The sequence below is a fragment of the Puma concolor genome, chromosome B3 (genome assembly GCF_028749965.1).
Source record: "Puma concolor isolate L17-30 chromosome B3, mPumCon1.1.hap2, whole genome shotgun sequence".
Lineage (NCBI taxonomy): Eukaryota > Metazoa > Chordata > Mammalia > Carnivora > Felidae > Puma > Puma concolor.
Window position 1 is genome coordinate 104839994 of NC_141672.1, and position 13988 is coordinate 104853981.

Genomic DNA, 13988 nt, shown 5'->3' on the forward strand with positions numbered 1-13988 from the left:
GCCTATATTTTACTGGAGTCAATAGTACCCCTCCTGAGGAGAAAAAAAATCCAGAGGCAAAGTCAAATGTATTAAGGCTAGCTTATCTCTTTCCAACATCAGAGATAAATGACGTTAGAAAAAAAAAATAAAACAGGATTTTTCTCCAGCTTACTACTGGTGGTACAGTGCAATTACAGAGTGCCTGTTAATCTAGTAGTAGACTTCTGCCCCTCTGGAGAGTCTAGGCTTGCATTAAGAAAAGTTGGGGATCCATCAGTGTGATTCTTCTGGGAAGAAGAAGAAGGAGTGTTCTCCTGACAAAAATTCCCTGCTTGCGCCCATGTTCCTGAAATCCCGCAGGCAAGAATGTTTTTATTCTTCTGGTCTCTGGTGGCTTATATGATATTAACCGCCTCTTTTAGGGCTTTGAATACCACTGGGGCCCATCTTCAGTTTCTTGTTCAAAAGGGGAAGTCGACGTGCTGAGCTGCATCTCAGCAAGTCAGCGGTTACCCTCCGCAGCTCGCGAGCATAGTCTTTTCGCAGACCTGTCGTGAGAAGTCAAGGCCTGCTCTTCACTGGTCCGTTTAATCCAAGTGCACATTAAAAGTGGAAGTCTAATTTTGAGGGGCTAGACTGATCTTGGCTTATGAGACAAAGCTTAGTAGTAATAGTACCAACCAAGAGACACACTGCGGTCAGGTCTTACTAGAATTATTACTTTTGCTTTTTCTCCAAGAGTTTTTTAACCAGATGTTTGTTTTCCTTTCTATTCCCCCATGAGACCATTATATACAGGAGGTAAGAAATTCCTCTTATACTCCTGTTCTGGTATCCCTCTGGAAGCTGGGCAAGTTAATACATGATGCGGAGGTGAGTGTAAACCATTGTTTTCAACAGAAGGAGGTTAGGCATGGGTTTGGCCAAAGGCCTGGATGTGACAGATTTCATAATTTGAACTCCATTATGTGCATTAATTCTTAATTTCCTGAGATGCTAGAAGGTGGTGAATATTTGTAATTATGTAGAACTTGACAGTCTACAAATATTTCTTTTTCTTCCTCTTCTCTGAGGCAATTGGAAATAAAAGCAGGATTAGGGACTCTCACATGAAGCAACTTTTGGGGTCAATTCACATATTTATTTTACTGAGTGCAAGAGACACTTAGGTATTATAGTATGCATGTAGAGGAAAATACCAACTCTGTTGCCTTTATTCTGACCTCAGGGTAGTTTACAATTTGAATGTTCTTGACATTACTTTCAAAATATTTTATTTTATTTAAGAGAGAGTGAGAGAGAGTGAGAAGGGGAGAGGGGCAAAGGGAGAGAGAGAGAGAGAGAGAGAGAGAGAGAATCTCAGGCAGTCTCCACACTCAGCCTGGAGCCCCATGCAGAGCTCTATGCCATGACGTTGGGACCATGACCTGAGCTGAAATCAAGAGTCAGACACTCAACTGACTAAGCCACCAGGGCACCCTCCTTTCAAAATAAATTATGATGAGGGTTTTTGCATCATTAAAATATTGTGATACGTAGCTGATGTTAAATTTATTAGTTTCCTTCTATATAATCTACACAAGTGGTGGTTGGGCTGGAGTAGGGCAAAGATAGCTCAGGTAAAGACAGATTTTTCTGTCTTTGGCATCATTTCTGACATTCCATTCTAATGATTTCTAAAGCAAAGATGACAACGTTTGGTGTGCATTCAGGATTTCTCCCCTCCCATACATCAGGGCAGATACCACTAATCAGTCGTAGCACCCTTCTTTGAGACAGCAAACAGCCTGAGAATCCTCAATGCTGCATTTCTGGTAGCTGTGTCCAATCAACAGACTGGTTAAAATTTCTTTCTTCGACTTCTCTGATCCAAAGGGTAGCTTGATCCTTCTATACATTTTCCCTCAGCAAATGGAAATGAATTAATTTTTTAAAAAAGGACTATACTACAGACCAGTACTGCTCAAACTTTAATTTGCAAACCAATCACCTGGGGATCTTGTAAAAATGCAGATTCTGACTTAGTAGGTCTGGGAAGGTGCCTAGAATCCTGCATTTCTAGTAAGGTCAAGGTTGCAGGTGATGCCAGTGCGAATGATCTGTGGATGGCACTTTGAATAGCAAGGTTCTTCTGGTCCATTTTCTGGAGACAAAATGTGAGCTAGCGAACTCAATGCAACTCAATAACCAAGAAAAAAGAAGAAAAACAGGCAAGTGTTCCATTAGAAGCTGAAGTTTTATTATAGGATAACAGTACATAAAGCACATCTAAAATTGATGTGTTCAATGCACTTTTAATAAAGGTAATGTAATATTAAAGGTACAGTTTCTAAGTACAATATAACAACATTCATATTAGAATGAAAATCGGAGTATTTAAAAGACAACATTAAATCTCTCTTTTTTTTTTTTACAGCTTGTATTTACAAAATGAATCAAAATATTTTTTTTTTAAATTGAGGACTCAATAAAATAACAAACAGCTGGAAATAAGCAGACTACCGTAAGAGTGAATTGAAAAGAAAACCCAATGTAAGTGAAAAGTTGGATGATCCTCTAATAAAGATCATTAGCAAAGTTTTAGTACAATACTGTTTTTAGGATTCCCGTAAATGGCTTGCATTTTTAGTGTGGCAGAAAAGGAGTTTTTACATACTGTACACAAAACAGACAGCATATATTTATAGGTACAGTATTACTGTTTCCAAACTTGCATGTATATTTACAGAAGGCTGAGTTTGTTACTCACAGAGTTTTGTGACATTTGTGTGCTTAATCCTTAAGACCTACACACAATTAGAATCAGCATTTCATGTGGTCTTTTTAAATGTGGCTTTATTACTTGGTTGTAGAAGAAAGTGTTAACCATAAGGCTTGACATACTTTATAAATTTACCAAAAAAAAAAAAAAAGAATCCCAGGAAAAAGTTTTAATTTGGGCACACTTGTCATTTAACAGTTATCAAATGCTGACGTGTGCTGGCCATTGTGTAGACGCGAAGAGATACAATCTCTACCCTCAGGAAGTTTAGGATGCTAAATGGTGCTGAAAAACAAAACAAAACAAAACAAAGCAAAACAAAAACAGGTTTCAATCTCTACGTGAAGCAATAAGGAATGACGTGATTTGTATTTAAAAGAGATTTCTCCCTAAACTGTAGCCAATTCACTTTAAAAGGTTAACTCTTAGCATTCGCTCTCATTAACCACATGATTGCATTTATAATTAAGGTAACAGCAACTCTTCCATAAAAATGGAAAATGTCTAGAATTGTGGGTAAATATGCAGTGCACGGAAGCCAATAACCATGGCTTGAGAATTTATTACCTTCAATTACAAAAAGTGCAGTAAACAGAAACATTTGCTCTATATTTATAAATTGCTCAAAAATCTTTGCTAAAGATCTTACAAATTCAGTAATATTACAGAACAATTCTAATCAATATTTAATAAGGTTAACTACATCCTTAGTCAGATATTTGATATACTTTGATTTGTAAGAAAGCCAATAGGTCTTGGGAGAACAGGTGAAAGAGTTTTAAAGTGAAGGTCTTTCACTCAGTTCATGGAACTGGTTGAGGTCATATTAAAACAGAACATCTCTTGTCAAATTTGCTTTATGGCCCATGTTCTGCCATGATAGTGGACATCTCTATGCTTCCCATGGCTCAGGTAGGAGGGGAAAGTTTCTGCCATCAAGCCACCAAGGATATTTTATATAAATGCCTATCATCTATAATAGGAGCTAAGTACACAACTCTGTCAGGTGCCAATAATATAATTCCTTCATAAGAAAAAACAAAAGTATTACTCCATTAAACTAGAGTGTTTCTTTAGGATCTTGAAGGCCTGGCAAATTATTTCTCATCTCAGGAGATACGGTATAAAGCCAAGTAGCAAACATAAAGTAAATGCTAATAAATTTTCATATATCCATATTTATAAACAAATTCACCCTATAGATGTCAAATATCCATACTAAGGAAGTAATTTTATCCTAATTAAATACACTCTAGAATAATTTATATAATGATATTATGTATTTAAAGAGAAAAGCATGTCCCAAATCCAGCACTCTGATACAGCTGCCAGTGGGAACAGGTAGATATATATATATATGTATATATATACAAATATATAGTTATACTCAGTGAAATTAACAAGACCCAAAGGTGGTATTGTCTAGGAATAAAAGGGATTTTTTTGTTGTTCACAAAAGTAACTTATCTAGCACCACACATCAGAAAAACACAAAAATAGCACACTCTAGTTCTAAACAGCTATGTCTAAAATAGATTATATAGTAAAACCAGTATTATACAGCATATTGTGGATTTGATAAACAGATAAATATTTGCACTGAGTAGGCTGTTTATAATATAACATTTTCTTATCTATACAGAATGAAAGCCAAAAAGTTAACTGTATAGAGATGTGCAGAACAACATTAAATATTATGACTTAAAAGCAGGGACAAAGGTAAATTTGAAAGAAGAGTAAGAGAGAAAATGTTTACAGGCCATTACAAGTTCTTAAGTTAATAGTAAATAAGGAATCAATTGCTCAAGTTGAAGAAAGCAGTAAACAAGAGATTGCATTTACATGCAGATGTCTAAAATTTGTATTTTTTTAAGTCTATGCACAAAAGTCATTTGTTTTATTGCTTGACATTCAGTTATGGCTAGATTATTTAACCTATTTTTTTTTTTTTGTACTTTGGAAACAAGAATATCGTTAAAGGTGCCATAAAAATGGACAACATTGAAAACGGTTTGCAAATAAACCACCTAACACTGCAGTTCTTTATACATATTAAAAGCCTTGTCTGGGGTTTGTCATATGTTAAATATATTTAAACTGGGAAAATATGTTGTAGCTTGAAGCCTCCCATTGGCCCAAACATCCAATACAAAAACACATCTCCACAAAAGGAGCAGGCAGACAATACAGGTACATTTAAAGAAGCAGCCAGCTAATGTCCTAACGTTTAAAATTTACCACTGTTTTATATGAGATTTCAAACCACTGTGGATAAGAAGAGAATTTCGGATTCAGGAAGATGTGTACAGTACATATGGATTTTTTGTGTGTGAAATCATATTCACTATATTGCTCAAGAATTATCTGCATTTACATATGCAATCTGTTTAATAATAACCAAGTTCCTAGAAATGGTATTCATCCACGTTAAAGTCATAATGAGTGAAAAGGAAACACACAGACATTGGAGAGAGTTTAGTTGCTCTTAGAGAACAACATAATGGCGTGTGCAGTGTGTCAATGCTAGTAGCAAGCTGTCTTTCATTAGTCCTTAGAAGGAAAGAAGTAAAAGGAAATGTGGCAAACACACTAAATGGAAACAGCAAACACAGATTCTATAGGCATCTATTTAAAATATTCATGTTCAGTTTCTCAACACAAGACTCCATTTTATGTTGCATTGCTGAAAAAACATCTCTATTTGGACTGAATATTCTGTCATTCATTTGTAAATAAGTAAATGACTGAATGAATGTATTTATTGCTCTAAGATCTGAGGGTCTGGTTAAACACGGAGATCCCTCTATCTGTGATGTTTCCTTGGTATAAAGCCAGGCTTCTGGATTATTTTAAAAATTATTCTGAGAGCCTGACAAAACTGATCTCACGCAAACAAGCAACAGACCCAGAAGTGAAACCGATTGCTATGTAGAGACATTTACAAATCTGCCGCCTTCTCATACCTTAAGAATAAACAATAATAGGAAGGCCTCTTTAATAAAAAATCAAATCTGGTGGCACCTCTTTAATAATACTAGTGTTTAGAGATAGAACGAAGACTTGTATTACAGACATTAGCAACAGATCAAGATTTACTATTGCAATTACATTTGTTAATCTGATCCATAGTATAAAGTTGTTTTCATAGGGTTCTGTTGTATCATATCTTTATAAGTAAGAAGTGGCAATCACATGAGACAGTATGTGAAAACGTCAATAACCTGTGTGTTTATATATATGCATATGTATGTATATATGTAAATGTGTATGTATATATACCTATATGTATGTGTGTGTGTGTATACATATATATAGGCAGAGAGAGTAAGAGAGAGAGACAGGGAGAGACAGAGATTTCTGCCATGTTCCATAGTCTTTAATATCAAAACCAACAAGGTCAAAGTTTCTTTTTCATCTACACAACATGGAAAGTTTTCCCAAATTATACTCTGCTATGGGAGTAAGAAAATATGTAAAACTTCTTCTGAATGTGTATTCCAGGTATGGAAGAATCAAAGCCAACAGTATACTGAGGTCCACTGACCTTATGAAAAGTAATACAAGGAAACATAAGAGCGACGCTCCAGTTCAAAAATGTCCAACGTAACCTAAAAGCTGGCTTGTGGTGCTGTTATATTGTCTTTAAACATTAGCTCTTGTATTAATTCAACGGATGAAAACTATAAATGTGGCAGTAAAAGAATGGTGTTACATAGAGGGATTTTTTGGTTTGCTTCTGGAGAACACAATTAAAATAAGTTATTTGCTAGCATTTGAAAAGACTTGTTCAAACTTTCACCTGTTTCACTGCACCAATAAGCAGGCTCTCATCTCATGAGTGGTTTCAACAATTTTTTGCACACCATGTAGAATTTGAAATAGTTCCTAATATATAATGCTATGAATATATTTATCATGGATGGTTTAATTATTAGAGAAAGGTAAATGGAGCATGTGGAAATGCACTTGAAGTGATACTCCCTGTTGGTATATCGCCTATGAATGTATCTTGTGAAGTACTGCTTTGGAAGTTATTCCATGTTTTTAACCACACAAGACTGAAGAACACATACATTTTGAACTCAACAAAACAAGACGATAGTGAAGAGTTTACACGCACGCACACGCAGTCCTACACAGTTCACTTGTGCCTTGAGGGATAGCATTATTATCACTATTATTAATAATAAAAAACACAATTTGTCCCAGTAGTACTGGCCACCCTGTTTGAAGAGTTTTAGGAGATCCCTGAGCACATTGTTTCTGACTCTTAACCCCAACTCCAAAGTGATAGGGTTTCTATTGTTGATATCAAGATGGATTGTCATTCACAGTAAGTCAATCATAAGGTGCTTATTTACCCTTTTTTTTCCACCAATCAGCACAAAGAACTGTCAGAAAATAACTTTTTTTATTATTGTTACCTTAAAATAATAGCACTGGAAGGACACGTGATTTAAACAATCAATGTTTGAAAACAGTGGCTTTAGGATTATTATCTGGCTGCCCCTCAACAATAACAAGTGATTCAATCGACATTCCTTAGCCAAAAACAAAAGGCAAAAAAAACCAAACCATACCAAAACAAAACAAAAAAAACAACCCAAAAACAAAACAAAACAAAAAAAAAAACCAACCAAAAAAAAAAACAAAACCCAAAACAAACCAAAACTGTACAAATATGTATTTTTTCCCTGAGGGATCAAGGTACACCCGCAAGTGCTCTATGTACATATTGCACTAGAGAGGAATGGAGAACATGTGCAAAAAAGCAACAATGAGAGAAGCTTACATCCTACTTAAACCTTTTCATTCAAGATTCCACTAGGTTGTTTTGCATTTTGGAATGTCGGAACACAAACAGCTATTCCTTAGTCTAAAACTAAAAACACATATTTCTACTATGGCACATTCAATGAAATAAAAAGTTTCCCAAAGACAGATAGACAAATTCCATCAAGAAAATAATACAAAGTTTGTTTGTTTGTATTTTTTTTTTTAGAAAATTACATTACTTTCTTTCTTTGTTTCACATTACAAAATCTTTTTTTTTTTCTTTACACAAATCACATTTTATTGCAGGAATATTTCAAGTGCCATCAAATATTTATAGAAGGGTTAAAAAAATAGAAGTCTCTCTAAAGTGGTCCAGACAAGGCTTTGTATAGAATAAGTCATTTTTTCCCCCATCTTCTAGTTTTGATTTAAGTATTTTGAATACATCTTCTTTTCCATTGACACTTAGTAGCCTAGAAGCGGTCCGACACACGCACATCATACACACGAAAACCACACCCACACCTGCATACACACCCACCCACACATACTCCCTCCTCCCTGGCCCTCAGCCCACCCCCATACGCTCACAGAGATCCGGGTATCCACACTATAAAGAACAACCAAACTTAGAAGCAGTGCCGTAAGTCATATTTTCCTTAAATTAGGAAGGGTGAATTAGGATGCTGAAGACTTTTTTTTAAAAATCCATAGCTTTAACGCAAATTAGGATGCTGAACACTTAAAAAAAAAATCCATAGCTTTAACACAATTTGCAAACTGTCCAAAAAAGCACTTTCATCTGCACTTTTGTTTTCATTGTGACCAAGGCCAGGTTCTCCAGAGTATAATGCAATCATTTGACACCATTGTAACCAAAGGTATTCGGGCTTTGTACAAAAGCCTTACGTACCTTATATGAAAAACTGTATACAAGACATAGCAGCTGGGATAACAATGATGTGATTCCAATCTTTCAAAGACTACTGGATGTTTTAGTTTAGGAAACTTTAGTTTATAAGCACTCTTAAGAATAATTGTTCTGTATCACCAAGTATTTTGTGTCATCACACAGGTGTTTCTATAGTAAGAAAGAAAATAAAAATGCAAAGTTTTTCACATCCTTTTCTGAACTTCACTTTTTAAAACTGAATTTATTGTTTAACTTCAGATCCCAACTTTTATCCAAATAATAGTTGTTCCCTCTGTTCACCGAGCACACCTCTCCTGCTCTGTCCCTACACTGTCAATGTACTTTGCTCTTAAAATCCTCACCTTGCTTTTCTTTCAGAAAGATCTGGTAGCAGCATCATGTCAATGTATCTTGGTTTACTCTAAAAGCAATGTCACCATGGTGGGACTACTATTGAGATTAAGCATCATTTTTTTTTTTTTTTTTTTTTTTTTGCATTTGGTACATGCAAAATCCCTTCTGGGAAAAGGAATTTCTTTTAAGCTCAACATTATGCTCTCTCTCACCCTTAGAGAAGTTCAATTAGCTCTTTTCATTTCACAAGTGGACACTGGAATTAGGTTTAGTTGCTCTTTAATGCGCTAGCACCTGAGGCTGGTCATATTCAGAAAGCTTTGGTTAAAAAGAAGTTAATATACTTTAATCAAACCACCCCCAAATTTAGTGAATCAGAATGACAAAAAGCCAAAAAACAGACCAAAAAAAAAAAAACCACCCCAAAAAACAATACCATACCATTTTCCCCCACAAGAGAAATAATAGGAAAAAAGATGGACAAATAAATAACTGAACTAAACGTGGTACTCTTTTCAGAGTATAAATACTATTGATCCTTACAGGAACTATGCTTATTTAAATTAAAATTTTGATTTAACCCTTCTTGCCCAAATATAAATACTATATGCTGATAGTTAACCTCTCTGTATAAACACTCACATAAAGTTTTATATACTTGTAAGAAATTTAAGTAAATATTACTTGCGTCTTCTATTTATGGTTAAACCCTTACTATATTTTTGAAAAAAAAAATTAAGATGTTATTTAGGCTTCATACACACTTTTGTGTGAATAATCCCTTCCTCTTCTCCAAATCCCTCAGGAAACAAGTCAGAAAATCAGTGGAGTTAAAGCCAGAGTATCGGGCTCTGGGAAGCCCATGCTGTTATCCACGTGACATCAGGATTCAGGAGGGACCCTGGTGGTAGAGACACTTTCTCTGCTATAAAGGGCTGCCTGGACACTCCCACCTTTATGCTATGGGAAGATATTTCCTTTTCTGTACAAACGTGGTCTTTGATGTCAGACCACAAGTTTGAATCCTACCCCCAGGGTGACTAAAATCATCTTCTAAATGCCTACATTTCCAAAGGGCACTTATTTTTTCAAATATGCACACCTGTATATCAGACTGTTCATTTTCCCTTCCCCCCTGGGAATTATTAAAATTAAAAAAACCCCAAAACATGAAATTAAACAAGAACATTCAATATTTCTCACCTGAACACAAAAGCCAAACAATCTTCTAAATATTTAATAAAATAAATTACAGTCCACAGTTTTCTAGTGAAGATAAATACAAGAGTAAATGTTTGCAGCTTAACATCAACTTCACTTTGAATGCTTAAAATATTTCATATTTAAGTAAGAGAAACTGGTTCTGCATTGCATGCCTCTCTCGCCCCTCTATCCAGGGTCTGTGAGCTATGGAGAGCAATATTCTAGAATTATAGCATCTAGAGGCAGCTAGTCTAGAACTAGTTTACTCTGAGATACCCTCTTAGGGTTCCTAGATTATACCAAGAACATAATCATTCACAAAGTAAATGCTTCATGTCCTCACATGGGGAGTGTGTATTTGCTCCAGATATAATCTTTGGGTCCTTCTTATAATAAAAGCTGAATTCCAATAAATATTTGGGTTACTGATTTGTTCTCAAAGCATTAAGAGTTCCAAGTTGAGATGGACTCCATATAACTATAGAATTGTGTAAAATGAGCCTCCCCTCTCTCCCCTGCCTCCATGAGGTGGCATTTAAAAAAGCTTTTTTAAAAATAATGTGCGTGATGGTGTAAGTCCATAGCACCAATCGATCATTCAACTTTGTATGAAGCATAAACACATCTATCCTTAAACTTACCACGAAGCAAAGTATAATTTAGGTAGAGTTCTAATTCCGAATTCACGTGTAAAAAAAAAAAATAATAATCCACATCGTGATTTCTAGATATGACCAGCCAGTCTTTTAAAAGTAATTTGTAAACAGCAGCATAAATACCTCCTGACGTACCTTCCAAGCCTTCTCAGTTAAACTTGTGTTTCTGGTGCACATGCGACACGACAGTGAACACGCTAGCATTTAATTTAAAGAAAAAGGTGCAAAATGAAAGTGCCTTATCAATTCAACAGGAAAAGCTACACCAGTAACTACATTTTATATTAATTAAAACAATATATAAACAATATCTCTTTTAGCTATATATAGTCTTCATGCCCATTTACCCTGTAATATATTATAATGCTATTGTTGCTAGTGCTATGGACCCTTTTCATGCCATCCTGCTGACTGGCAATAATCGGTGGAAACATAAAAACTTCCTTCATGAAACAGAGAGCAAGTTGTGCAAAATAATGCCGCAACCTCCGCTATGCACACCAGTCACCGATTATTGCTGGACTCTCTGTTGTTACCGACAGATTGGTGACTCTGCAGAAAGTCTGTGGGCAGTGAGCTACAAGAAAAGGAAATCCTCCGACTTTAGTACCCTCCTTCAGTTGTAAACAGAGGTCAATGATTGAGAAGTTGAGACAGAAAAAGGGTCCATATCTGTAGGCATAATGGAAATCATATGCATGAGAAAAACAAGTTCAACTTTTATTTGTTTTCATTGTTTCCCCTCCTTTGCCTGACCCCGATCACCAAAAGATGTGCAGTGTGTTGGCGCTCCAGGTCTGTGCAGGGCCATATAAAGTGTCTTGGTTAATTTGTTGTTGTTGTTGTTTTTCATGTTTGTACTTCAGACATTCTAGAAGTGCTTAGGTGATACATTTACCCATCGATTTGCATTGCTGGCTCAAATTCTGAAGTGAACAACTCCTTGTATAATGGAGGAAAATGAAGTCGCACAATGTCTGGGTATATTGCTTTAAATGCCATTAGCTTTTCTGTATGTCGTCCACATAAGGCTCTTAACGTAGACACCTTGCATATTAACTGCAAGTGGAAGAAAGGACATGTTGTGAGGAGAGAACAGACATGAGCATCACAAATCAGAGAACCTGGATGATCTTTACAATGTTGTTTATAACAGTGAAACTCACTTGAAGCGACTTACGTCTTCTTCAATAAGGAAGACTGGTAAAAACACATTTTAGGTACATCGTAGAGTATCAAGTATACATGAAATACAATTCTGAAGACAAATAATATAACAACCCGAAAAGATGTTCACGAGCAAGAGTGGCAGAGTTGAGATGAGAACCCAAGCCTCTCACCTCCTCCTCCTATTCCAACATGGTTTCTGCTCTACTGTCCTCAACCCTGCCCTCTGCCACTGTGGAGAAAGAAGACATCTGGTGACAGAGAAGAGGACAAGGAGGTAGTCAGGGGCAGGTGAGGTCACTGCAACTAGAGATGATGGCATCCCCCACGTATTTTAGGCAGCACTAGTACTAGCCAACTCCAGTGACAGCAAGTTTCTTCTGGGAAAGCCCTTTGCCTGAAACAAAGCAATTCTGGGTCTGAGCAAAAGGCCCTGAGTAAAATAAAAAAAAAAAAAAAAAAAAAGAAGAGTCAGAAGGCCTGGACGGAAGTCCCAGCATCAGCCATTTACCAGCTGAAGATAGTAACAGCTTGAAACCACGTTTTTTTAAAACTCTAAACCACCATACACACTATGTATCAGCTCAACCAGAATAATCCTCTCTAAGAAGCATGTTCCACGGATCGTGGATCTTGTCCACATGTTCGGTGCCCTCTATGATAAAAGAAGCTGACGGTACCCTTGCCTTGGGGCAAAAAGTTGGAGAAGAAAGTACGAGTCTAGAGACCTCTTCTTCTATTTTCTATTCCTGCCTCAATCTCTCGTTGAACAGGTGCAAAATAAACACAAAACAGCAATTAACCCCCAACCTCCCCTCTCTGTATGAACTTAGCTATTGGGAGAAAAGAAGAGAAAGCAGGAAGAAAAACCCAAACCTCTCAAATCAATCTTCTTGAATAATAAAACGCATAGAATAGTCTAAGAAAGAATTGGGCTGATTTTTTTTTAAAGACCAAATATATACCACTAAGCACTAGCACTGAAGAATATTAACGTATTTTAAATTGACATCCTAATTATATTTTTATTGCAAAAGGTAATAATTAGCAAAAATGAAGCCTTCTGCTTGGAATACAGGGTAGTAATGGGAAATTGATGAAGAAAATACAAGTCACTTTCTGTTGATTATGAATGAATGTAATGGAAATAGAACTAATATTAGACTATGTGATTACCCTGCTTGTTTTAGTCCTTTATAACTTCCTCCTTCTAAATTCAAAGATTCTTTCTCTAATTTATGTCAATGCAGAACATTAGCTCTGCTTTATGCCCAACTTAGATGGAATAGGAGGAGGATTTCCAGAATGTATTAAAATGCTTAAAAAAAAATTATACCATTGCCCTATTATTGCAGGATACTTCATAACCAACGATGGTAGAATGTAAACTGAATTTTGGCCCAATGGAATTTTTTGAAGTGGAGACATTTCTTTCTTATCAGTAGCCTACTGCTTATAGATACTTTTGGGGTCTGGTAAGATGATTTCCAAAGGTGGCTGGCACCGAGATCTATGGCAAGGGATGATTCAGGCTATGCCAGCCAGACCATCTTTTACTCTTACCTTTGTTAGGATTCCATCTTCTCGGTGATTCTTCTGCAGGACATGTTGAAGAGCTAACTGAATTTTCTGTTGCAGTTTTTCAATCTTTACCTTCTCCTGCAGCCATGAGCGATCTACACATGAAAAATGATACTTCTTAGTATTTCTCCTCCATGGTCTCGGGACACCCCAATTCCTCCTGACTCTTAGACACAACTATACCACAGTGCTGAGTTAGAGAACAACAGGCCAGTTTTACTCCTTGTTCAAAATTTGCTCCTAAAACAATGGAAAACTGATCTATGATAGCTATAAAACTGAGTGGTAAAGCTTTCCATTTTTACTGGTACTTAAATGAAGGGAGAGTCCTCTCCTTCCAAAAGAATAGTCATTTAAATTGAAGGCCATATTCACACAAGGACAAAAGAAACCATCACAGATGCTCAAATCTTTCTAAAATTTTTTTTTAATGTTTACATATTTTTGAGAGAGAGAGACATAGCACGAGCAGGGGAGGGGCAGAGAGAGAGGGAGACACAGAGTCCGAAGCAGGCTCCAGGCTCCGAGCCGTCAGCACAGAGCCTGACGCGGGGCTCAAACTCACAAACCATGAGATCATGACCTGAGCCAATGT

The 13988-nt window shown here is 36.2% G+C and overlaps 1 protein-coding gene across 4 annotated transcripts in view; it reads right to left on the reverse strand.

The window, feature by feature from the left end:
* Positions 1 to 2199: 2199 nt before the first annotated feature.
* Positions 2200 to 13988, reverse strand: part of RORA (RAR related orphan receptor A) — a 722772-nt gene continuing 710983 nt past the window's right edge. For all 4 annotated transcript variants that reach the window (XM_086710838.1, XM_086710839.1, XM_086710841.1 and 1 more), the window contains 2 exons: positions 13376 to 13488; positions 2200 to 11704 (listed from right to left, as the gene is read on the reverse strand). In XM_086710838.1, the coding sequence (XP_086566964.1) occupies positions 11540 to 11704; positions 13376 to 13488 (278 nt within the window). In that variant the 3' untranslated portion in view covers positions 2200 to 11539. The remainder of the gene's footprint in view (positions 11705 to 13375; positions 13489 to 13988) is intronic.